The sequence below is a fragment of the Stegostoma tigrinum genome, chromosome 27 (assembly GCF_030684315.1).
Source record: "Stegostoma tigrinum isolate sSteTig4 chromosome 27, sSteTig4.hap1, whole genome shotgun sequence".
Lineage (NCBI taxonomy): Eukaryota > Metazoa > Chordata > Chondrichthyes > Orectolobiformes > Stegostomatidae > Stegostoma > Stegostoma tigrinum.
The window spans coordinates 14297194-14324467 of NC_081380.1; the positions used below are offsets into that span (position 1 = coordinate 14297194).

A 27274-nucleotide genomic window follows, 5' to 3' on the forward strand; every position below is an offset into this window, starting at 1 on the left:
ATGACATCGACCCCCATCAACTGCAGAAGGAGCAGGTTCTGCACCCTTTTCTGGAGTCGCGACAGCTTTCCCCGCCTCTCTTGCCTTCTGAACACCATTGAGGACAAAGAACCTCTTGATGTTCTCCTTCACCGTCTCCCACCAGTCGCCTGGAGATTCAAAGAGGGGTTTCACGGTTCTCCAACCGGCCTACTCCCTCTTAAGCTCCTCGACGTTCTCTTGGGTCATCAGAGTCATGTTGAGCTTACACGTCCCCTTGCCGGCCGGCTGGTCGTCCTGTAAGTGACAGTCGGCCAGCAGGAGGCAGTGGTCAGAGAAGAACACCGGCTCGACACCGGTGGACCTGACCGAGAACGTCCGTGACACAAACAGGAAGTCTATCCTTGAGCGAATAGACCCGTCTGGCCGCGACCAGGTGTACCTCTGCTGCGCTCCGTCTGCAGGGGTGCTGAAGACGTCGAGCAGCTCGGCATCCTTCACCGTGCCCATCAGGAATCTGGACGTGACATCCAGTTGACTCCCTCCACCCGCTGTCCACACGCCGGATCGTCCATCTGCATCAATGATGCAGTTGAAGTCTCCGCCTAGGATGACCGGCCTGGACGTAGCCAGCAGGGGTGGAAGCCACTGCAGGACGCCCAACCGCTCACTCCGTACCGCTGGGGCGTACACGTTGATCAGCCTCAGGGGAGCATTCCTATAGGTGATGTCAGCCACTAGGAGGCGCCCCCCCCACCACCTCCTGAACTTGAGAGATGGTGAAGTTGTGCCCCCGCAGCAGAATAGCCAGGCCCGAGGAGCGACAGTCGTTACCCCCCGACCAGATCGAAGGCCCACAGGTCCAGGCGCCGGACCATTTCCCGTACCTGCCGAGGTGCGGTATCCCGCACTCATGCAGAAACAGGAGGTCCGCCTTCATGGTGGTCAGGTAGGCCAACGTGGACACACATCTTGCGGTTGACTTGATGCTGCGCACATTAATGCTCGCAACTCGTACCCCCATTGTGGGCAGTGACCGCAGTACCCTCCCCAAGTCCAAGGTCCAGCCCCTCCATCTGTCCCTGCATGCCCATTGCCCGGGCTAACTGCTGGACGCTCTCCGGGCTCAGGAAACCGTCGGTGCTGCCTTCCGGGTGGCATCACCCCGTCGGGGTGCGGAGGCAGGAGGGTCCGGCTCCGGGTCAGGCTGGGGACGCAGGATGGGCCCGAGGCCAGCAAAGCAACCCTGCAGGCTCCGATCCCCCCCGACAACCCGGAGTCGATGGAGGCGACGACAGGCGACCCAGGGGAGTGGACAACAGTCCGGAAAGCGAGGAGGAAGGTGCGTCGACGGGCCCAGGAACCGCAACCATCAGGCGGGAAGAGACAGCTACAGGGGGGCTATAAGAGCTCCTCTGACGAGGGGGATTCGGAGAGGGCCCACCCGAAGCAGAAGTTAAAGATCTCGAGGGGGAAGGAAAGCAGCACCCCGCTTCCAGGTGACGGGAGGCATCCTGAGGCTCCCTCCGACACCCAGTCAAGTGCCGCTGGAGCACGGGAGGGCCCCCGGAACTTCCAGGCGGGAAGGAGGAAACAGCGCGTCCCCAGCCTGACCCAGAGCCGGACCCTCCTGCCTCCGCACCCCTGACGGGGGGATGCCACCCGGAAGGCAGCACCATCGGTTTCCTGAGCCCGGAGAGCGTCCAGGGTGTTCAGAAGGCAAGAGAGAGGCGGGGAAAGCTGTCGCGACTCCAGAAAAGGGTGCAGAACCTGCTCCTTCTGCAGTTGATGGGGGTCGATGTCACGGAGGACCTCCGCGAGGTGAGGGGCCAGCAAGCCTCACTCTTCGCCGCGGAGGCCTCCCGGATAATCTTCCGGTCCAGGGTCCGCTCCGTGGAGCAGGACGAGACGTGCTCGCGTTTCTTCTTTCAGAAGGTGCACAAAGAGAGCTCTGTGCTTAGCCGGCTGAAGGAGGACGACGGCTCGGTGACGTCGTCTCGGCCCGACATTTTGAGGATCAGCAGATCCTTCTATGCCGGACTGTACGACACGAAGCCCACGGACAACACGGCCTCCGAGTCATTCCTGTCGTCTATCACGGAGGTCTTAGACGACGGCACGAGGGAGTGGCTGGACCGGCCGATATCCCTGGACGAGCTGACCAGAGCCCTCAAGTCTTTGGCGAGGAATAGGACTCCCGGAAGCGACGGCTTACCGGTCGAGCTGTATTCCGCTCTGTGGGGCCTGGTCGGCCAGGACCTGCTGGAGGTGTACGATAGTGCGCTTCGGGCAGGGGAAATGTGCAAGTCCATGAGGAAGGGCATCATCACCCTCATTTACAAGAGGAAGGGGGAGAGGGAAGAAATTAAGAATTGGCGTCCCATTTCACTTTTGAACGTGGACTACAAAATCCTGGCCAAGGTCATAGCCAACCGGGTCAGGTCTGTCCTGGACTCAGTGATTCACCCTGACCAAACCTGTGCTGTGCCGGGCAGGAAGATCGCTGAGAGCCTCGCGCTCATCAGGGATACGATCGCCTACGTACAGGACAGGCGGGTGGACACCTGCCTCGTCAGCCTGGACCAGGAGAAGGCCTTCGACAGGGTCTCCCATGCTTACATGAGGGACGTCCTCTCCAAATTGGGGTTCGGGGAGGGCATCCACAATTTGATCCGGCTGCTCTACGCCAACATCGTTAGCGCAGTCTCGATCAACGGGTGGGAATCAGACAGTTTTCCTGTTAGATCTGGAGTCAGGCAGGGCTGCCCGCTCTCTCCTGCCTTGTTCATGTGCTGTGTGGAGCCCTTCGCCGCCTCCATCAGGAAGGACGTGAGCCTGAAGGGCGTGACTATCCCAGGCAGCGGAGGTCTTCAGGTCAAGACCTCCCTGTACATGGACGATGTCGCTGTCTTCTGCACCGATCGTCGGTCGGTGAGTAGACTATTGGACATCTGCGGCCAGTTTGAACTGGCCTCGGGTGCCAAAGTCAATAGGGGTAAGAGCGAGGTCATGTTCTTCGGGAACTGGGATGACCGCTCCTTCAACCCCTTCACCGTCAGGACGGACTACCTGAAGGTGCTGGGTGTTTGGTTTGGTGGAGCTGGGGCGTGCACTAAGACTTGGGAGGAGCATATCACCAAACTGAAGCAGAAGCTGGGCAGGTGGACGCTCCGGTCCCTCTCCATCGCGGGTAAGAACCTGGTTGTCAGGTGCGAGGGGTTTTCAGTACTGTTGTATGTGGCGCAGGCCTGGCCTATTCCCTGGACCTGCACCGCTGCGGTCACCCGGGCTATCATCCACTTCATTTGCGGGTCGAGGATGGACCGGGTCCGCAGGGACACCATGTACAAAGACCTGGGAAATGGGGGAAAGGGCGTACCGAACGCCACCCTCACCCTGACAGCTACCTTTGTGTGCGGCTGCATCAAGATGTGCGTAGACCCTCAGTAAGCAAACACCAAGTGTCACTACTTACTGAGGTTCTACCTGTCCCCGGTGTTGCGAAGGATGGGCCTGGCCTCGTTGCCGCGGAATGCTCCGAGTAGTTGGACCGTTCCGTACCACCTGTCCTTCGTGGAGAAATTTTTGAAGGGAAACACCTTTGACCACAAGGCCGTCAGGCAGTGGTCAGCATGTAGTATCCTCGAGACCCTGTGGGAAAAGGAGAGGGTGGATCCCGTCGTGTGGTTCCCCACACAGACTGCCACAGTCGTTTGGCAGAATGCCTCATCTCCAGAACTTTCAAACAAGCACAAGGACATTGCTTGGCTGGTGGTGAGAGGGGCTCTGCCAGTGAGATCCTTTATGCATGCCCGGAATCTCTGCACCACCGCACGCTGCCCTCGAGGTGGCTGCGGGGGGGACGAGACTGTTGATCACCTCCTTCTGGAGTGTGCCTATGCGCAGGAGGTCTGGAGGGGAATGCAGTGGTATTTGTCGAGGTTCGTCCCGAGCAGCTCCGTGCTCTACGGGCTGTTTCCGGGGACGCACACCGAGACCAACATCAACTGCGCCTGGAGGACCATCAATGCGGTGAAAGACGCTCTTTGGTCCGCCCGCAACTTGCTGGTCTGCCAGCTGAAAGAACTGACCCCGACCGAGTGTTGCAGACTGACGCACTCCAAGGTCCAGGACTACGTGCTGAGGGACGCGCTAAAGCTTGGGGCAGCCGCCGCCAAGGCACGGTGGGGAAAGACCACCGTATGAACCCCCTCGTCCAGAATAGAAAAAAGAACCCTATCTGGTAACTGGGCCCAGCTGGCACCTTCCACAACTGGTCAGGGTGCCAACTGGGACTGTGCGGGGTGACAACTGCCGGGGTGGTTTCTTTGCTTTGTTTTTTTTTCTCTGTTTTGTTTTTTCCTTTAGTTGGTGTACGTACCCCGTGGGTAACCCGGGGTGGCTTGCATGACTGGGTAGGTGTTTAAATGTTTTATTTTTTGTACATTCTATGAATAAAGTATATTTTTTCAAATAAAAAAAAGGTGACGAAACGTCTGAAAATGAACCTTCCAGCTCAGCAAGCAATCTCACATCCAGAACCTCAACCTGAGCTACAAATCTTCTCAAAACTCGCTCGGAGAATGTTATTTTAATGTATGTTCATGGTTGGGATGTTCTCTGCTCAATTGCTCAAATGGCAAGATGTTTCTTGTTTTTCTCTGGACAAATGCCCTGTAATAAATACCTGTCAGAATTCGGAACTCCGAGCTCTGTGTACCCAGATAACATGTATTGTAGTTCTACAAATTGAACAACCTCTGCTATTTGACTTCTCAAAGGAAAACTGCAGAATGATATTTCTTTCAAAAACCAATTCCAAACTCATAGTCAGAGGGTGTAGCAAGAGTGCTGCAGTATTTAAAATATATTTATTCTTTAAAAATGATTCATTGCCATATGTATTCAAAGCTTTTAAAAAGTCTGAGCTTGATAATGCACTAAAATTCAACGCTATTACAAATGACAAAAGTAGAAACACTTGTCTCTAAATTTAGCAGCTATAGTTGCTGCATATCCGCCTGCAATTCAAAGTGTCGACCAGTTATGATAGAAAACAGAACAGCCACTTATAGAGTGGGACATTGTGGAATGTGACAGCCACGAGAAGTTCCTCACACCCAATTAGCCCATATCGGAAATATTCAAAATTAATGCAAATTATTCAAATCCAACAAAGAAATCATAGGAATATCTCCCCTTCCCCCACTACATCCCAAAACCAGCCCAGTTCTTCCCCTCCCCCCACTGCATCCCAAAACCAGCCCAGCCTGTCTCTGCTTCCCTAACCTGTTCTTCCTCTCACGCATCCCTTCCTCCCACCTTAAGCCGCACCTCCATTTCCTACCTACCACCTCATCCCACCTCCTTGACCTGTCCATCTTCCCTGGACTGACCTATCCCCTCCCTACCTCCTCACCTATACTCTCCTCTCTACCTACCTTGTTTTCTCTCCATCTTCAGTCTGCCTCCCCCTCTCTCCCTATTTATTCCAGTTCTCTCTCCCCATCCCCCTCTCTGATGAAGGGTCTGGGCCCAAAACGTCAGCTTTTGTGCTCCTGAGATGCTGCTTGGCCTGTTGTGTTCATCCAGCTCCACACTTTATTATCATAGGAATATCTAAGATCACAAGTAAACAGAACAAAGAACTGCAGATGTCAGAGATCTGAAACAAAAACAAAAATTGTTGGAGAAACTCAGCAGGTCTGGTGGGAAGAAAACAGAGTGAGTGTTTAGAGTCCAGTGACTCTTCATCAGAATCTGTTACTGTTTTTGGAACATAATAAGATCTATGTGTCAACTATTAGTATCTCATCATCAAGCATGTATAAATAATTGAGACAATTCTTTCCAAAGGGCCACCATGGGGCTGCCTCTTATGACAGTTTCCACTGAATCACAGGTGACTATAATAGCAACTAACACATGTACCATCTTGGCTCTGAAGTCAATAGTGCAGGTGCCACTATGATGCTGTTCCGTCCAGAACTGAATTCATAAACAGCTATAAGAATGCTGAAGCTTCAGTACAGACACTGGAAATATGCTATGATATACACTGAAATAAAATGAAATACAATACAGTTTTCAGTGTAAATGCATTCTAACTGAATGCATTGCAAAACATGGAATAACATTTTCATTCAAATTATCTCAAGCATCTAAACTGTTGTCAGAGATGAAGTTACCTGAAATGCCTCCTGGAACCTGGCCTGGTAAACCTCCTGGAACCTGGCCTGGTACACCTCCTGGAATGCCAGAACAAGGGAGTTACAGTCATTGGATGAACTGATTATCTACAACCTAGAGATGGCTATTGAGATAATATATGTGTTAGTCATTTTTCTTCAAAAGTTGTAGACTTTGGAAATGATCTCAGTAGATTAGAAGGTGCCAAGTGGAACCTCACTATTTTAAGAAAGGAAGGGGAGAAGACAATGGAGAACCATAGACCTGTTAGCCTGGCAACAGTTGTCGGCAAAATGCTAGAATCTGTAAAGGATTCAATAAGACGCTTAGAAAACTCGATTAACTTCACATCCTTAACTTTCAGATACATAGGTCTGTGAATACCCCTGCATGGCTGCAAGTGAAATAACATTCCCATATCATCACCACTGTTGGCAAGTTTTAGGCAGCCTTCTTTTTGAGAATTAAATAAATCATGAAACATGGTTGGGATGTTGGTATAAGGAATTTGCAGATCTTTCTTCTGCAATGAGTACTTCTCTTTGGTTCTAATCCCTTAACTGTGGGCTCGTGCAATAGTAGTTTTCAGTTTCTGTTTTAGTTCCCTCAAATATGTATTTTTGCCCTGTGCACATGTAATAACAAATCTCAACATCTCCCATTTTTGTAGCATGTTCTCTGGAAGGCCTTCTTCCAGATTCAATGTAGGAGAAAACCGGTAATTTTTAAAAATTTGATTTATTCAATTTCTACACACCAATTTTATTCCCATTCCCAGTAGATGGCAGGTAGCATTTGTTGCTCATCCCTAAACTGCCCTTGATAAGCTGTTAATTTGGCGGTTCACCTACATTATTATTAGAAAGGGAGTCCTGGGATTTAAATCAAGTGACAACGAAGGAATGGACTGTTACAAGTCAGGATGGGGTGTGGCTTGGAGGAAACTTTGTAGGTTTTGGTGTTCCCATGATTCTGTTGCCTTTGTCCTTCTTGGTGGTAAAGGCTGAAGGGCTGGATGATGCTTTTGAAAGAACCTTGGCAAATTGCTGTAAGTGTGAATTTTAAATGGTACACACTGTTGCTGCAGTGCTTTGGTAGCGTGCAGAATGAATATTTGAAGTGATGTTGTGTCCTGGCTGGCTTCTAGCTGCACTAATTCAGACAAGAGAAGAGTATTTTATCACAATCCTTTCTTTTGCCTTGTAAATAGTAAATCGGTTTAGGGGAATCAGGTAGATGTCCTAGCCATTGCGTGAAGATTTAGCGCTCCGTACATGAAGTACTGGGTTGGGCAGCTTCAGGGCGACTAACTCTGAATAACATGAGTGGGAAACCTTGTTGAATCAAACCTTGCTACTGAAGTCCTGCCTGATGAGAAGCTACTAGCCAGAGGTCAGCAATTTCTAGCTCCAGAAGATCTCTGCAGCAGACCCAGGCAAGAAGGTAGGTTTGGGGTTGGGAAGGGTCAGTGCAGTCATGGATAAGGGCAAGAGGTGGCCATCAACAATTATCTCCTTCCTCCCTATCCCTGTACCTAACTGATTCAGACTGAGGAAAGTAAGATATCTCTCCCAGCCTGGCAGGCAGGCCTATTTTTCCAGTAAAGAAAACCAACACTCTTTTCCCCTGCCACAAAGGTGGGTAATTGGGCCATTGGCAAGTCAAGGCCCTTGGATGGTCATTAACTCACCATTTTCGGTCCCTTAATAGGTGCTGAATCAAGACGGTCATCCATGGACTTTCTCACCCAGCACTTAACTGCTGAGATGGATGAGTTTCTCTCTGGGGCCAACTTGCCCAATGATTTATCTTTTTCACCACGTCCAGGGAGGCACAAGTCATGGCCATGGTATTTATATTACCAGTCCAGTAAAATTTCTTGTCAGTGATAACACCTAGGGTGTAGATACTTTATATACAATCTGATTAGAAACTGCTATCAAAATACTTAGGTTTAGCATGCATCCATTTTAAAAGGGTCATTCATATTATGAAGTTTTACACTTTTTAAAAAATATGTAAAGCTGTTCTGTATCTTCTGCCTTCTGATAGCTACTGTATTTCATAACACCTGACCTTTAGTCTACACTGAAACAACCATCCGTTGTTCTCTATTCAGTTTGGCAACAGTTACTAGTTCTAAACACCACTGTGTTGGCTTAGACATTGGTGATATGACTTTGCTTTTTAACAAGTTGTCTAAATGAGCCTTTACTTTTTCTAATCATGAATGAGGTACTTTCCTCAGAGCGTACAGGCATAGGCTTAGTGCCTTCTTGCTGACTAATGTGGTGCTCAGTTTGCACAGGCCTCTGCATAATCTTGGAAATTCGTAGTGAAATTGTCTTCTATTTTCAACTTAGAGTACTGCTTCCACTCTCCCAAGAGACATAGCCGAGTGTATGCAATTCGAATAGGCAACAGTGGATGGAGTTTCACTGATCTCTCATGTTCTATGTTTAGAAGCTGCCTGAAGACCTGTGCTATGAATCTTGCAGCTTGATGCTTTTGGGTTAAATATCCTCTGACTTTAACCACTGCAGAACTTTAGTTTACACGGAAACAACCATCCTGGTATGGAGTTTCAATTCAGTATTTGATCTTTTCCACTGCAATGTCTTTTTGACTTTAAGGAAATGTTGGCTGATTTCATGACATCTATCCTTGACTTCTTGGATTCATTACTTTTCATTGATTTCTTATTGTCTGGGCTTTTCCCTTCTTGTAATTAGTCCTATGTTTCTGTGGAAATGTAGCAGATGATCTACAGTATTTTCTGAAGTGCTCTACTTTTCCACATTGATTGTACTTAGCTACCCCTGCTGGGCATACTGTATGCTAGTACTGTTGTCTTGAACTTATGCCTTTTGGACAGGCTTTTCAGTCATGAGGTGAACTACTCACTACAGGCTTCTTAGTTTCTGATCTGTTCTTCTAGCCATAAAAATGATATAGCTAGTTCAGTTCAGTTTCTGGTCAATAGTAACACCGAAAAGATATCGATAATGAGGGATTCAACAATGGAAATGCCATTTAATGACAATTGGTGATGAATAAATTCTCTTGTTCAAGATGGTCACTGCTGGCACTTGTACACATGCAAATGCATTTGCTACTTGTCAATCCAAGCCTAGATATTGTCTAGGTCTAGCTGCTCATATACCTGAAGAGTTGCAAATGGTGCTAAATGCAGTTCAGTCATCAGCAAACATGGTTATCAACTTTAACTATGGACAGCTTATGCAATACCACCTTCTCAATTTTAAACCCGTTTATTGACGGAGTTCCCTCCTCAGTGACACGGTCTTGGCAGGCTGTGCTTCGTAGGCACATACAGACGCTGAGTGTTAATTTAACAATTCAGCCATGTCTTTTGCTTCGAAATGTAAATCCTCTTTCTGGTCCATATAAGCCCCACTTGCCCTTTTCCACCCTTTTACTATTAAATGTAGTAGCACATTGGAGTTGATGATGGATTTCATTGTCAATGTTTGCTTGCAGCAAGAGGTGGCTTCCAAAGAATGGAAAAAGATCTGCGTTGTTCAGGGGCTTGCCCTGGATTTTGATGGTCAGGGTCTATCTGCAGCAGAAGAGGGCTGGTACAGAACCTTTGTTTCCTAAATGTTTAGTATGAGGCCTATTCTCCCAATACGTCTCAGTCAATGCATCAATGACAATTTGTAGCTCGGCCTCTGAGTATGCGCACATGCAGGCGAAATCTGAATACTGCACCTCAATGACAGAAATTGAGGTCGTCCTGGTTCTGGCCTGGTGATAAAGGTTGAATGCCTTCCCGTTCATTCTGTAGGTTAGCTCCACTCCAATAGGGAGCTTCATGGAGATGGGGTGAAGTGTTGCAGCAAGGGAGATGGAGAAGTGGGTTTGCGCATTGCTGCAGGCTTGTTTGACTTCAATTTGCACTCGAGTGGGTTATTGGAGGATCCATTGATGAAAATCGTGTGTCAAACTGAAGAAGGTGGAGAATGATGATGCATTTCTTCAGGCTACCCAATTTCAGGAGGATATTCCACAACGTCTCAAGGTTGACAGAGTCGAGGACATTTGTGAGAATGAAGAAGGCCATGTCTCGTGCTTGGTGATGTTCCTTGTACCTTTCTCGCATTTGTCACACACTAAAAATCATCCCTTGTGCCACTTCATGTCCAGAAGCTGCACTAAGAATTGAAAAGGAGCTCCTCAGCCATTGGGAGCTGGTAGAGAAATATTCTCACGATGACCTTTCCTGAAGTGGATAGTAGGGATATCCTTCTAATTTGCACAATTGAACCTGGCTTTTTCTTGAAGATGGTGACAAATATGACATCTCTAAGATCTGCCAGACAAAGAGTGATGAGATCATGGATTACTGTTAATTGTTTGGAAGACTGAGGGACAGACTGTTTGAAGTCTGAGGCTACAAAACCAGCACCAAGTTCATGCCATAATCCCCACTCTCCCATATGTATTGTAAACATGGACCATGTATTGCAATTACAAGGAGGCAATGACCTAGTGGTGTTATTGCTGGACTGTTAATCCAGAGGCCTAGGTAATGTTCTGGGGACGTGGGTTCGAATCCAACCTTGGCAAATGATGGAATTTGATTTCAATAAATATCTGGAATAAAGAGTCTAATGATGATCATGAATCCATTGCTGATTGTCAGGAAAAAACCCATCTGGCTCACTAATGTTCTAAGGGAAGATACTGCTATCCTTATCTGGTCTGGCCTACATGTGACTCCAGGCCTACCGCAATGTACCTGACTCTTAAGTGCACGTTGGGCAATTCGGGGTGGGCAATAAATGCTGGCGTAGCCACTGATGCCCTCATCCCATGAATGAATAATTTTAAAAAATCCCTGGAATTAACATTAGTTTTGCCTTTCCAAAATCTTGGACAATTCACTGGCAGTACAGGCGCACCATTAGGAGCACCCTCTCCCAGGCCAATATCCCCACTATTGGGGCACTGATCAAGTACGACCAATCGTGTTGGGTTGTCTACATATCCATCACAAGGCTCCCTAAATGCTCTCTGCTGAGCTCCACAGTACTAAGCAAGCACTAGGATGGAAGAGGAAATGCTACTAGTTTACTCTGAAAGCCTCCCTAAAAAAATACAACATTCCCACTGACACATGGGAATTTACTGCCTTCAAACAAACAAACTGAAGAAGCAGCATCCAAGAAGGCAACAGCCATTTCAAACAGCATTGAGTGGAGCCATAGAGGCCAAGCACAAGTAACAGAAAGGGCTCACAGAATCCAAAGCATCTCATCCACCCACCTCACCAAGCACCAACTGCCCTATCTGTGGCAGAAACTGCAGCTTCTGGATTAGACTATTCGCCATTGCACCACCCCATGATGTGGAAGCACATCATCTTTGACCCTCAGGGACTACCACAGACTTGTGATGTGCTGATAGAAGAATTTAGGCCCATTGGAGTGTTACTTCTTCTTTCTCTTGTACCTCATTAACTCTGGTTTGACTTCAGTTTAACAATATTGAGGTCTTCCTTGCAACTGCCATCTCACGATTCTTTTATGGAAAATTCAGCCAACAAGTAACTGATTTGTCTGTGGAATGGATGACCTCTGTTTTCAATGACAGAGGTCTTATGCCTTCCAGCTACAAAGTGACTGGTTCCTGGGTAGCTGAATAGCGTGTAGCAGTGCATGTTTAGTCAGAGGTTGTTGGATCTCCAAAAAAGAAGCAGCTGTCCCTTTCTCAGTTTAATAAAAAAATCAAGCCTGTAGAAAGCAAGTTTATTTCACCTAGTCAGTTGCTGTAATCTGTGGCTTTTTAATCAATAAGTCAGAGGCTTTAAGTGTGAACAAGTCACGCTATGCCTCCTGCAAACAAATAAAATTACCTGAAGAAAGACTGAGGAACAGCAAGTGTTGACAAGTCTAACAGTCATCTCAGTGAACCCTATGGTCATTGAAATGTTTTCCCAGTGTTTCGCTCCGCCCATAACATTTTTTTTGTGTCTGTATGTGTGTGTCATATGAGTTTAATATTTAGGTAGTAAATTATTAATTATTAAATGTTGACAAGACATAATTGTTTACCTGTATCTAGAATCTGTTTATTTGTAATAGATAGTAATGCTTGTTAAGCACAGAAACCTGGTCCATGCTTTCAGGCAACCTGAATTTAACAGACTGGTAAATCAGGGAATTTTGTGTACTTTCATCAAATCCTAAACTGTTGTGTCAACTTCGCAAATAGTGGGGCTTGATATCCAGCATGTTTTTTTAAAAAATTCATTTATGGAATGAGGGTCTTCACTGGCAGTTTCCTTCCCTGAAGGGCATCAGTGAACCAGATGGGTTTTTCTGACAATCGACAATCAAAATGTCATGCTGCAACTGGACAAAACACTAGTGCGGCCTCACTTGGAATATTGTGTACAGTTCTGGTCAGCCCATTATAGGAAGGATGTGGAAGCATTGGAAAAAGTGCAGAGGAGATTTACCAGGATGTTGCCTGGTCTGGAGCGAAGGTCTTAAGAGGAAAGGCTGAGGGACTTGGGTCTGTTCTCATTGGAGATAAGAAGGTTAAGAGGGGATTTAATAGAGACATACAAGATGATCAGAGGATTAGATAGGGTGGACAGTGAGAGTCTTTTTCCTAGGATGATGATGTCAGCTTGTACGAGGGGGCATAGCTGCAAATTGAGGGGTGATAGATTTAAGACAGATGTCAGAGGCAGGTTCTTTACTCAGAGAGTGGTAAGGGCGTGGAATGCCCTGCCTGCCAATGTAGTTAACTCAGCCACATTAGGGGCATTTAAACAGTCCTTGGATAAGCATATGGATGATGATGGGATAGTGTAGGTGGATGGACTTAGATTAGTTCACAAGTCTGTGCAACATCGAGGACCAAAGGGCCTGTTCTGCACTGTATTGTTCTATGTTCTATCACAATGTAGTATCCAAGGCCCAAAGATTAAAAGGTAAATAAAACAGTAACTGGGATTTAACTGCCCACAGTAAAATGGCAAAAGATCAGTGTGAAGTGTAAGAGTGCCTTCATTTGATGCCCTGCCTTTCAATATCATCGTCTTGAGTCCTAAACAACAGAGCTAGGGTGTGTCTCATGGACAAGAAAGCTGGCATCTTTGTTTTCCTTTTCCATGCCCTGGCTGCAATACAGTCACAAATGAAGTCTTACTGTGTTTTCCCACTTCTACGCTTTATCAAGATTAACTTGTTATACCTCAACCAGTGAGGAAGGTGATGGCCTAGTGGTATTATCACCAGACTATTAATCTAGAGACACAGATAACATTCTGGGGACCCAGGTTCAAATCCCCCCATCAGAGATGGTGGAATTTTGAATTCAATAAATAGAGAATTCATCATCTAATGATGGTATGAATCCATTGTCTTTTTTATCATTAAAAACCCATCTGGTTCACTAATGTCCTTTAGGGAAGGAAAGTGTCATCCTTACCTGGTCTGGCCTACATATGACTCCAGACCCACAGCAATGTGGTTGACTCCTAAGTGCCCTCTGAACAATTAGGGATTGGCAATAAATGCTGCCTAGCCCACGTCACCCTTATCCCATAAATGAATTTTAAAAAAGCCTTATAAACTACTTTATCAACATGCCCTGTGACTTCGAATGATTTGTGCATGGACCTTCAGGTCCCTCTGCTCTTGCATTCTCTTTAGGATTGTACCTTTCAATTAATACTACCCCTCGCCAAAATTAATCATTTTGCACTTTGCTGCAAAAAAATTTCACCTGCTAATTGTCCTCCCATTCTGTCAGTCTATGTCTTCTTGAAGTTTGCCATTTTCCTCTTGATGGAGTTATAGGGACATTCTCCCATCCCCCTCTATACGTTTATCTAAATTATCAGCTCTTTGAAGGCATTTGTTTTTGTTGGCATTGTACATTTAGGGTTACCTGCCAAACTTTGATTTTAATATACCTAGGCCAGATCTGTTCTTACATCTTTGAAGTTTTCCCTTTATCCTTATTTTGGATTACTCTTTTTCCTTTTTCCCTAGTTAATCAACACCTTATGATGCTGTGATCATTGTCCCCTACATGTTCTCCTATTGACAATTAAGTTATTTGGCACAATGTTGCTAATTAACCAGTAAAGGATGGTGAGCTGACAGCAGTATTTGGAAAAATTTTCCTTCTTTATTAAATAATAAATTTAACTTTTATGCACATTCTATTCTGGTCAAGATTTTCTTACTAATATTCCATACTAGTTTAAGAATGATTTGATTCTTTCATAAATGATTGAAGTAGAAAATCTTTCCTCCATATCTAGCAGCTTTAGCGGCTGCATAGCCACCTGCAAAGATAGAGATTGGACAAGTAATGACAGCGCAAAGACCAGTCCCATGGAAAGTGAGATCTATTTTTTAACTTTATACAAGCCAACAGGAGTCCCATTCCAGAAATATTCAATATGATTGCAATTATTCTATTTCCATCAAGAAAGTACAGAAAACTTTAGGATCATATGAAAACATGGAATGAAACAAGACTACTTACCCAGTAATGCTTATCTTGTGTAAAGAGCATGTGAAATTTAACTTACACAAGAATCTAATGATTCTATCTATTTAATGATGATGGTAATGACTGACTGCATCTGACACAAAATGGAACACAAAAGGAAAATGTCTCACAGAAGAGGTCCTGGTGGACTTTGGAAGCACGTAGAACTTTGCTAGAGAAGGGATGTTTGAGTATCAATTGTCTGGGCTACCAACTGACTTTTCCACTTCATTGGGCATTCCAGCAATCCTTCCCAACAAGTGTTAGTTAATTTCTGTTTCTAAATATTTGCATACAGGGACCGGTGTATTTGGGAGCAATGTTGGACTACAATGGCTGCTAACATTAGTACATTTTCCCTCTGGATTAAACATGCCAAAGGTACCTCCAGAACATCATCACTGACCTGTATTTTGAACCACGAAACTGCTGAGGCACAGTACTGAGAGTGGTTATGTTTACAATATAACGGCAAAATTGTAAAAGCATCCTAAATTACATAATTGACAAATAACATTTTTCATTCATCTCATGACAAAGAGTCATACAGTCACACAGCTTGGAAACAGACCCTTCAGTTCAACTGGTCCATGCCAATGATTTTCCCAAATCAAACTAGTCCCATCTGCCTGCATTTGGCCCATATCCCTCCAAACATTCCCTGTTGATAAGTTTATCCAAATGTCTTTTAAAATGTTGTAACTGTACCTGGATCCACCATTTCCTCTGTCCATTCATTCCAGACACTAACCACTCTCTGTAAAACAATTGCTCTTCATGTCCTTTTTAAATCCTTCTCCTCTCATCTTAAAAATATGCCTCCTGGTTTGAACTCCCCGATCTTTGGGGAAAAAAGCCTTCACTATTCACCTTGTCTATGCCACTCATGATTTTACAAATCACAGTAAGATCACCCTTCTACTTCCTACACTCCAGTGAGAAAAGTCCCAGCCTATCTAACCTCTCCTAATAACTCAAATCCTCCACTCTAAACAACATCAAAATAAGTCTTTTCTGAACCCTATCCAATTAAAAATTTTCTTCCTATAACAGCACAGTCACAACTGCACACAGTACCCCAGAAGAGGCCACACCAATGTCTTGTACAGCCTAAACATGACATCCCAACTCCTACACTCAAAGGCATGTGCAATGAAGGCAAGTGTGCTAAATGCTTTCTTAACTGCTATGTATACCTGTGATGTAAATTTCAAAGAATTATATTCTTGAACCTTGAGGTCTCTCTGTTCTACAATACTACCCAGGGCCTTACCATTAACTATATAAGTACTGTACTTGTTTGTTTTATTAAAAGAGCAATACTTCACATTCATCCAAATTAAACTCCATCTTGGATAACTTTCTTCACTGTCCAATACCACCAATTTTGGTGTCATCTACAAACTTACTAGCCATGCCTCCTATATTCTCATCATCATTTATATACATCAAAACAAAAGTACTGATCCCTGGGGAAACATCACTGGTCACAGGCATCCAATCCAGAAAACAACCCTCCACCATTCCCCCCGTTTCCTACTGTAAGGCCAATTATGCATCCAATTGGCAAGGTCACCCTGAATCCCATGTGATCTAACATTACTAATTAATCCATCATGCACTAAACTATCATGATAAAAGGTACAAATGAGTAACAGCAGGGTTCAAACATAGAAACAGGAGAATTCACACTGCCCCACATGCCTGTTACACACTTTGATCATTAACTTATCAAGATTATTAATTCTGTATTTTATTTCATACAATTTTACAGTGCCTTTATTATCAATAGAAACGGAAAAAAGTTACCTGCATATTTAGCAGCTTTGGCTGCTGCATATCCACCTGCAATGACAGGAATGACAATTTATGACAAAGCAGTAACTGGCTAAAAAGCAGAACAATGGAGATTATTATGAAGACCAAGCTCCACTTTATTCACAATAAACATGAAATATCCTGAAATAGTCTCAAGTATTCAATACTACCAAACAAAAATTGTTCAAATACAATTTGAAAAATATATTTCAAATGCAAAACACTATGGTCCAATGCTCACAATATAAGGTTGTGGCAGACCCTCAAAAGTCCCCACATTACCCCGAAAATTAATTCACCAGTGAGTGTAAAGTTACCCCGTTAATAGTATGAGAAGAAACAATGAGCTGCTCCTCCAATAATAGTCCAGTTTTCTCTATGTTTTCTGTAAATAGATTCACCATCTTCTGCTGCTGTGGAGCACCTTTTGCTTGGAGCCAGTAATTGAAGTCCAGAGGCAAGAGCTATCAGTAGATCAGCTAGGTCTGACACCTGGTGTGGGGCTGACAGCTACTCTGGCTTGGATGTAATGCTTCTTACTGAGGTCAAAAAGGCCTTGTGTTTGATGCAGGGTTTTTGTTTGCTGGAATCTGGGTGGGTGTGTCAGCTACAGGTGGACAAAATTAGGAGTGAAGGAGTCATCAGTGGCGGGGTGGGGTGGAAAGCGTCTTGAAGACGCAAGTGGTCTGCAGGAAAGGGGAGAAGGAGGCTGCAAGAGGGGTTTGTAGGAAAAGGAGACTGCAAGTGAAACAGCACAGTTTTAAACCTCTCAATAAAGGAATACTCACCTAACTGGGATCAAAATAAACTTTCAATCACTAAGGTAATGAATTCCTTGCAAATGAAAGTGGATTTTTTAATATATTCATTCAGGTCATGTGGACCTTGTTGGCTGGGCAAACATTTATTGCTTTTTTTAAATTTATCCTTGAGTAGGTGATGGCCATGAGTGACATCTTGAACTACCGCAGTCTATTTGTTGTAGGAACACCCATATGCCAGGAGTGTCAGAATTTTGAACAAGCCACTTGCAGATTAGGGTGCATCTGTTGACTTTGACTTTCTAGATGGTAGTAATTATGTGTCCAGAAGATATTGGTGAATTTCTGTACAGCATCTTGTGGATGTTACACACTGTTACTACTGTGATTTGGCGGTAAAGGCAGTGACTTTTCTCATGTGTGATGCCAATCAAGCATGCTTCTTTGTCTTGGATGGTGTCAAGCTTCTGGAGTGTTGTTGGAGCTACATTTATCCAGGCAAGTAGGTCACTGAAGGTAAGCATGCAGATGCAGCAGGCAGTAAAGAAGGCAAATGATATGTTCGCCTTAATTGTGAAAGATCTTGAGTACAAGGGGCAGGGATGTGATGTTGCAGTTATACATTGCCTTGGTGAGGATACACCGATAATATAGTGTGCAGATTTGGTCTCACTTTCGGAGGAAGAATGCTCTTGCTCTCGAAGGAGTGCAATGAACTTTTACCAGGCTGATTCCAGGGATGGTGGGTCCTATGCACGAGGAGAGTTTGATTTGATTGGATAATAAAGTGTGAAGCTGGATGAACACAGCAGGCCAAGCAGCATCTCAGGAGCACAAAAGCTGATGTTTCAGGCCTAGACCCTTCATCAGAGAGGGGGATGGGGTGAGGGTTCTGGAATAAATAGGGGGAGAGGGAGAGGCGGACCGAAGACGGAGAGAAAAGAAGATAGGTGGAGAGGAGAGTATAGGTGAGGAGGTAGGGAGGGGATAGGTCAGTCCAGGGAAGACAGACAGGTCAAGGAGGTGGGATGAGGTTAGTAGGTAGGAAATGGAGGTGTGGCTTGGGGTGGGAGGAAGGGATGGGTGAGAGGAAGAACAGGTTAGGGAGGCAGAGACAGGCTGGGCTGGTTGTGTGGTGCAGTGGGGGGAGGGGACGAACTGGGCTGGTTTTGGGATGCAGTGGGGGAAGGGGAGATTTTGAAGCTGGTGAAGTCCACATTGATACCATTGGGCTGCAGGGTTCCCAAGCGGAATATGAGTTTCTGTTTCTGCAACCTTCGGGTGGCATCATTGTGGCACTGCAGGAGGCCCATGATGGACATGTCATCTAAAGAATGGGAGGGGGAGTGGAAATGGTTTGCGACTGGGAGGTGCAGTTGTTTGTTGCGAACCAAGCAGAGGTGTTCTGCAAAGCGGTCCCCAAGCCTCCGCTTGGTTTCCCCAATGTAGAGGAAGCCACACCCGTTACAATGGATACAGGATACCACATTGGCAGATGTGCAGGTGAACCTCTGCTTAATATGGAAAGTCATCTTGGGACTTGGGATAGGGGTGAGGGAGGAGGTGTGGGGGCAAGTGTAGCACTTCCTGCAGTTGCAGGGGAAGGTGCCGGGTGTGGTGGGGTTGGAGGGCAGTGTGGAGCAAACAAGGGAGTCACGGAGAGAGTGGTCTCTCCGGAAAGCAGACAAGGGTGGGGATGGAAAAATGTCTTGGGTGGTGGGGTCAGATTGTAGATGGCAGAAGTGTCGGAGGATGATGCGTTGTATCCGGAGGTTGGTGGGGTGGTGTGAGAGAATGAGGGGAATCCTCTTTGGGTGGTTGTGGCAGGGGCGGGGTGTGAGGGATGTGTTGTGGGAAATGCAGGAGACGCGGTCAAGGACGTTCTCGACCACTGTGGGGGGAAAGTTGCGGTTCTTGAAGAACTTGGACATCTGGGATGTGCAGAGTGGAATGCCTTATCGTGGGAGCAGATGCGGTGGTGGCGGAAGAATTGGGAATAGGGGATAGAATTTTTGCAGGAGGGTGGGTGGGAAGAGGTGTATTCTAGGTAGCTGTGGGAGTTGGTGGGCTTGAAATGGACATCAGTTACAAGCTGGTTGCCTGAGATGGAGACTGAGAGGTCCGGGAAGGTGAGGGATGTGCTGGAGATGGCCCAGGTGAACTGAAGGTTGGGGTGGAAGGTGTTGGTGAAGTGAATGAACTGTTCGAGCTCCCCTGGGGAGCAAGAGGCGGCGCCGATACAGTCATCAATGTAACAGAGGAAGATGTGGGGTTTGGGGCCTGTGTAGGTGCAGAAGAGGGACTATTCCACGTAACCTACGAAGAGGCAGGCATATCTGGGACCCAAGCAGTGCCCATGGCCACCCACTTTGTCTGTAGGAAGTGGGATGTTGTTTTCTCTTGAGTTCAGATGAATGAAGGAGTATCTTACAGAAACTTATAAAATTCTAACAGGATTGGGCAGAGTAGATGCAGGGAAAATGTTTCCAATGGTGGGTGTGTCCAGAATCAGGGGTCACAGTGTGAGGACTTGGGGTAGACCATTTAGGACGGAGATGACGGAACAGCTCTTCACCCAAAGAGTGGTGAGTCTGTTGAATTAATTACCAGGGGAAGTAGTTGATGCCAAAATATTAAATGTATTCAAGAGGTGACTAGATGCAACATTTAGGGCGAATGGGAATCAAAGGTTATAGGGAGAAACTAGGATTAAGCTGTTGACTTGGACGATCAGCCATGATCATGAAGAATGGTGGAACAGGCCTGTAGGGCCGAATGGCCTAGACCCACTCCTATCTTCCATATCTCTATGTAATATTCCATCACATTCCTTACTTGTAGATGGTGGACAGGCTTTGGGGAGCTAGAAGGGGAATTGCTCTCTGCGGGATTCCTAGGTTCTGATCTGCTCTTGTAGCCACAGTATTCATGTAGCCACAGCATTTATATAGCTAGTCTGATTCAATTTCTGGCCGATGTAACCCCCTGCAATGGTAATTTCAATGAATATTATGGGCAATGTTTGGATTTTCTCTTGCTGGAGATGGTCATTGCCTGGTACCTCAGTGGCACATGTGTTTGTCCAATACATGATGCATTTGTACATGGACGGTTTCTCATCTAGTTTAAGACTGAATAAGATCTGAGGTTACGATATTTGAAAAAAAAAGTAATGGATTTGACCTTTTCGATCACTTAAACTTAGTCGGAGGTTGAAGTTTCCTCACTGCCTGGTTAAAATGTTTCAGCCTTGTACTTGTGCAATGGAAAAACAACAACTGTTATCTCACCAATCTGTGCAAGATAGCTTATGGTGTTAGAATTTCATGTGTCATAGTGTGCCCTTTATTGAAAAATAACTTTTGTTCGCTTAAGCCTGTTATTTTGTACCAATTTAAATTCTCTTATCTGGGAAATTAATGTTTTGCTTGAGTGCTGTGTTTCTAAGTTTCATGGAGAATTAATGATTATTAAAGATATTGATGAATTATTGTAACTGTCACGCACGTCTAAATGCCCCAGAAGATAACAAAAATAAAGTATTGTTACTGTTTGACGTTGTCTTCTAATGAGTTCGTGAAAATGAAAAAGTTTCTCCCAAAAACCAAATTTAGGCCTTGGGAAAATCTCAAGAGATAGCTTGAAAGATTATTTTGGCACCTGTTGTAGATGCCAGAATCCTGCATTAAAAAAATTTCCAAATCTGTAGTTATGTTTAAGATCGGACCTGGGAAGGCAATGCACACAGCTATTGTCACTGGGTTAATAACATTGAAACCCAGGCAAACGTTCTGGGTACATGAGCTAAAGTCTCACCATGGCAAATAGTGAAATTTGAATTCACGTAAATAAATCTACTACATCTAATGGCAGTCACAAAATCATTACCGCTTGTCGTACAAACCCATCTGATTCACCAAACTTTAGAGAAGATCTGCTTTTTCTTATCTGTGTTGTTTACATGTATGACTCAAAGCCCACAGCAATGTAGTTGACTTTTAAATTGCCTAACAAGCCACTCATCAGTTATATAAAACAGTCAAAAAGTCTGAAGAAAGGAATCAAACAGGGCAGACTGCTTGACATTAAACCAGCTATTGGAAATTACAACAGTAAACTCAGTCTTGTCAACTCTGCAAAGTTCTCTGTACTGACATCTGGGATCTTTTGCCAAAATTAGAAAAGCTATGCCACAACAAGTTAAGCAGCAGCCTGAAACAGTCATACTCACAATCCTATATTACAGGCAATGACACGAGACACGGCAATCACCATTCTTGGGATCACCATTACCACAGGGGGCAGCAAAGTAGTACACAGTTTGGAGGGAGTCACTTATAGAGTCCTCAACATTGACTCTAAACTCCATGAAGTCTTATGGCATCAGATCAAATAATCAGCAAGGAAATTTCTCATAAATTATGAACACTAATTAGTAGATGAGCAGATGGGAGCAAGGGCATAACCAACATGAGGGAGAAATGATCTTAAAATCAGCCTCACCAATCTACTCGTTGCAGACACATTTATCTGAGGCAGTATTGGACGGTCCAAGTGGATACGAAGTCTGATCTGCATATTGGGGATATGCTCCAATGTATTGTGCAGCATGACTATCAACCCTCCTGACAAACCCGAGTGTCCTGACACTCTGCCAACTCCCTTCAAACTGAGCTGAGTATCCCTCACTATCTGAATACTTTCCCTGACCCTCCAACTCAGCCAAATCAGACATGACAAATGCTCCTACCACTCAATTATTACTCTGACCACACCTCCTAGAATCTCCAACTTCTCTGATCTCCTGAATACTCCTGACTAGACTTATCTGTTGCCCGACCACAACTACTCCATGAACCCCACCACTCTGTCTCTGCCCCACAAACCAAAATGTCTAATCCCTGCTCCGACAACTATACTGACATTTTGCTGTATGAGGTTGCTGACTTGCTTGCCAAGCTGGCTTGTTCTCATTCAGATGTTTAGACACCATGCCAGGTGACATCATTACTGGAGAGCCTCCAATAAAGTGATCTTATTCTACTCCGCTTGGAACTTATACTGTCTGGTCTATTGTGGTGAGTAGTGTCATTTCCGATTTTGTTTTGTATGGGTTTGTATATGGGGTCCATATCTATATGTTTGTTGATTGCATTACGGTTAGATAACCATGCCTCTAGGAATTCCTACGGATGTCTATCTTTGGCTTGGGCTACTATTGTTACCTTGTCCCAGTTAAACGGATGGCCTTCATTATCTGAGTGTGCTGATATTAAGGAGAGTTCGTTGTGCCATTTTGCTGCCAGTTGATGTTCTTAGGGAATTCCTAGAGGCATAGTTCTCCACCCATAATGCAATCAACGAACATATAGAATTGGACACCACATACAAACCTTTACAGATCAAAACCGGAAATGATACCACTAACCATAACGGATCAGACAGTATAAATTACAAGCGGAGTAGAATAACATCGCTTCATCAGAGGCTCCACTGATGATTCACCTAGCACGGTGACGAAACGTGTGAATGAGAACAAGCCAGCTCAGCGAGCAAGTCAGCAACCTCAACCACAACCTGAGCTGAAGACCTTTGCCAAAACTTTAAACACTTAGCTGAAGTCCATATAAACGTCTACCACTCTTCAATCTTCTTTGTCACCTCTTCAAAAATTCAAATGAGTTAACGAGACACAACTTCCCCTGTAGAAAGCCATGTTGACTATCCCTAATCAGCTCCTGCCTTTCTGAATGCATGTAAGTCCTGTCCCTCAGAATCCCCACGACAACTTACCGACCACCGACATAAGGCTCATTGGTTTATAGTTCCCAGGCTTTTCTTTATAGGCTTTCTTAAATAATGGTACCGTATTAGCCAACTTCCAGTCTTTTTGGCACGCCACCGATGGCTATTGATTATGCAAATATCTCAGCAATGGACACAGCAATCACATCCCTAGCTTCCCACAAGGTTCTGGGAAACACCTGATCAGCTTCCATTCCAAACAAAATGTATATGCTGCAATATACTGCATACAAAAATTCAACCAACCATTGTAGATTAGATTGTTGGTTATTATTTATATCTTTGCATGTCCTAGTACTCCTTAAAAGTGCTGTGGCTACGACATGACTATCAAAACATTTTTGATTTCATAAGGGACAAAACTGCAGGTGGCCTTCAACGGGTTAGTGCTGCTTGAATTCTAGAAGTTGAGAACTGGTATCATTATCCACAAAATTACAGCCGGACCTTTTATCATTGCTTTCATTAATATATCCATATAATTTGTGATAATACCTAGAAATACAATTTTTGACAAGATCTATATACTGACTGTATATATTTCAAATTTATGGAATTAATTAGAGCTTTTGTCTGACAGGTATTCATGTTAGGAAACTGCAAATACATTTCACATTTACTAGACTTCTCCATTGATATCAGTGCCAATATGCTAAATAATCTTTGTGATAACAGTGTATTTGCTTCAATAAATTATTATTTCTACTGGTGTTCAATTTTCCTCAAAATATCATATTGTACCATAGACACACACAGAAATTCTGTGAAGCTTGCCATCACTAGGAAATTAAAACATACTGTGATAATATCAGAATTGTGTTACAGCACCAAGACTAATGGAATTGCACTATTAAAATCTTTAAAACATTGTAAAACCAAATTCAAGGAAAGAACCTACCAGCACTGTATGGAATTCCATAGCCACCTGCAATGTAAATAATAACATCAGTAGTATAATTCAACAGTAAAATATAGTTTCTATTAAACTACATCGAGTGCAGAGTCTGAAAATCAATTATAGATGTAGTAAAAATGAAAGCATGGTCATCATATAGTCATAACATAACACTGTGTGCTGTTAGAAAATGGAAGAAATTGGAACATACTTATTGCTATTCCCTCAATTATCATCTTCTGCAAACAACCACACAAAGTACCAAATACTGGTAAACATTATGAAACAGTTCTGAGGGATCTGAACATGGATCTCCTGGTCCAGAGGTAGAGGCATTGACATTATCCCACAAGATCCAAAGCTATATTTAATCAATCTGTTATGACGTATTTCTGGGGTGGGTGGGAATTGAACTGTCTGACCTAGACATCTGTGCACAAGGATCTCATTTTTAAAAAAATTCTACCAGGTGCAATGAGAGTGGAACCAATGTTCCCAGAGCTTTAGCCCTGGGTGCCAAATTGCTAATCTAGTGTCATTACCATTATGCCACCATCTCCCTAAACAGCTCTAGACATTTTATAATCCACCTGTTCAGAGATGTTATAACACAACTGTGGAGCAGTTGGAGATAGTGAGAGCTGCCGATGCTGGAGTCTGAGATAACAAGGTGTCGAGCTGGAGGAACACAGCAGGCCAGGCAGCATCAAAGGAGCAGGAAAGCTGATGTTTCAGTTTGGGACCCTTCTTCAGAAATGGGGGAGGGGAAGGGGGCTCTGAAATCAATGGGGGAGGGGGGAAATGGTGATAGTAGGTAGATAGTGGAGTGGGTAGGTGGGAGAGAAGACAGACAGGTCAAGGATGCAGGGATGAAACTAGTAAAGGTAAGTTTAGGTAGGTAGTGGGGATGGGGATTGGTCAGTGAGGTGGGAGGAGCGGATACTTGGAAGAGAAGATGGACAGGCGAAGGAGGCAGGGTGCTGGTCTTAGGATGAGGAGATTTTGAAGCGAATAAACTTGACATTGAGACCATTGGGTTGTAGGTTGCTTTCTGGAGGGAGGAGGATAACTTCTTCAAGGTAGGCAAATTCCTCCACCTCCGCCGCTTCTGTTCCCAAGATGAGATATTCCACTTCCAGACATCCCAGATGTCCTCGTTTTTCAAGGACCACAATTTCCCCCCTTCAGTGGTTGAAAACGCCCTCGACCGCATCTTGTATTCCCCGTACCTCAGCCCTCACATCCCCTCCTCACAATAAAAACAAAGACAGAATCTCCCTTGTCCTCACGTATCACTGCATTAACCTCTGGTTTCAATGCATCATTCTTCACCACTTCTGCCACCTGAAATCTGGCCCCACTACGAAGAATATATTTCCCTTCCCACCCTGATCTGCCTTTCAGAGGGTACTGCTCTCTCTGTGACTCCCTCGTCCACTCCACGCTCCCCACTAGCCTCACCACCCTCGGCACCTTTCCCTACAACCGCAGGAGGTGCTATATCTGCCCCTAAACCTCTCCCCTCACCACCATCCCAGCCCCCAAAAAAAAATTCCACGTTAAACAGATATTTCCTTGCACATCCGTTAATGTGGTCGATTGTATCTGCTGTTCCCAAAGTGGCCTCCTCTACATTGGTGAGACCAAGCAGAGGCTCGGGGACTGCTTTGTGGAGCACCTACGCTTGGTTCACGACAAAATAACAATATCTCCCAGTCACGAACCACTTCAACTCCCCCTCCCAATCCCCTGACAACACGTCCATCCTGGGCTTCCTTCAGTGTCACAACGATGAGGAACAGCACCTCATATTCCGTGTTGGAAGTCTACAACCCAATGGTCTCAATGTGGAGCTTCCTAGCTTCAAAATCTCCCCATCCCAAACTCATCCCAAGACCAGCCCCCTCTAATCCCTGCCTCCTTCACCTATCTGTCATCTCTCCCACCTATCTGGTCCTCCCACCTCACTGACCAATCCCCATCCCCACTTCCTACCTACGCTCACATTTACTGGTTTCATCCTTGCCTCCTTGACCTGTCTGTCTTCTCTCCTACCTATCTGCTGCACTATCTACCTGCTATTATCGCACCCCCATCTCTATTTATTTGAGCCCCCTTTGCCTCCCCCATTTCTGAAGAAGCGTCCCGACCCTGAAACATCAGCTTTCCTGCTCCTCTGATGCTGCCTGGTCTGATGAGTTTCTCCAGCTCCGTACATTGTTATCCCTGGAGCAGTTGGGACTTGAGTTCAGGTCTAGCTCAGAGGTAAAGACATTAGCAACGCACTACAAAATGCCCTTCAAACACTTCTAGAATCATACCAACAGACAGAAGAAATTAAGTAGCAACTAGTTCATAGGTTAATGATCTATTTAAAATACACAGGTAGGCAATCCTTCCTGCTGCTTAATAAGTGTAAGTTTAAGTTACAACGTGGGCTGGACTATTAAGTTCCAAATCAGTGCCGAATGCTAATTGGTGTCAATGTCCTGCATAATTCTGGTGGGCACTCACTGTACATGCTGTGGTGCCTCCACTACTACACATTGTGTTTCACCTCATAATATGCAAGTGAGCCGTGAATGCCATTTCAGAGCACTTGTGGTATTCAGAGTCCCCAAAAGAGTAAATGCCCAATTTCTTATCTCAATTCCAAATAAAGGAAATGTGTTACTCTGCTGAATTCTAGCCGCTCATTCTTCGACTCTGCTATAACCCCTCACTTTTTCTCCACGCAATCATTTGTATTATTAAATATGATTTTAAAAAACTGTATATACCTGGTAGTTTAGGAGATAGCACAGGATAACCAACAGGTACTCCTACTCCAAAGCCACCATAACCTATCAGAATAAAGAAGACAATTAAAGTAATGAAATCAATTTTAACATACAGTTAAATGTAGGCAAGCCAAGGGGGTGATGAGATTCATATTCTGAGCTTGTAGTAAGAACAACTGGGTATATTTTTGAAAGGAGGCTGAGATTCCTTTCTTTAGACAAGGGAAAACTGAATGGTGACACAACAGTTTAAAATTTGTTCAGGCAGTTGTAAAGTTGATATTTCCTTCTGTGCAGGAGCCCAAAAACTTGACTACATCAATAAAACAGCAATTCATACATCCAATGAGGAATTCAGGAAACAAAACTTTCTTACCCAGAACAATTAGAATGTGGATCTTGCTTATAATATGGAGTAGTTGAGGAAAGTAATAAAGATGTATTTGAGACATAGTTAATAAGTACATAAGAAGAAAAAACATTGTAAGTATGCATTGCTAGGATTAGAT

The 27274-nt window shown here is 44.8% G+C and overlaps 1 protein-coding gene across 11 annotated transcripts in view; it reads right to left on the bottom strand.

Moving 5' to 3' along the window:
* elna (elastin a) overlaps window positions 1-27274 on the bottom strand; it is a 229937-nt gene that overhangs the window by 132781 nt on the left and 69882 nt on the right. For all 11 annotated transcript variants that reach the window (XM_059655517.1, XM_059655511.1, XM_059655521.1 and 8 more), the window contains exons 8-11: window positions 26766-26828; window positions 23989-24015; window positions 16516-16551; window positions 6168-6227 (exon numbers count right to left, since the gene is read on the bottom strand). In XM_059655517.1, coding sequence (XP_059511500.1) covers window positions 6168-6227; window positions 16516-16551; window positions 23989-24015; window positions 26766-26828 — 186 coding nt within the window. The remainder of the gene's footprint in view (window positions 1-6167; window positions 6228-16515; window positions 16552-23988; window positions 24016-26765; window positions 26829-27274) is intronic.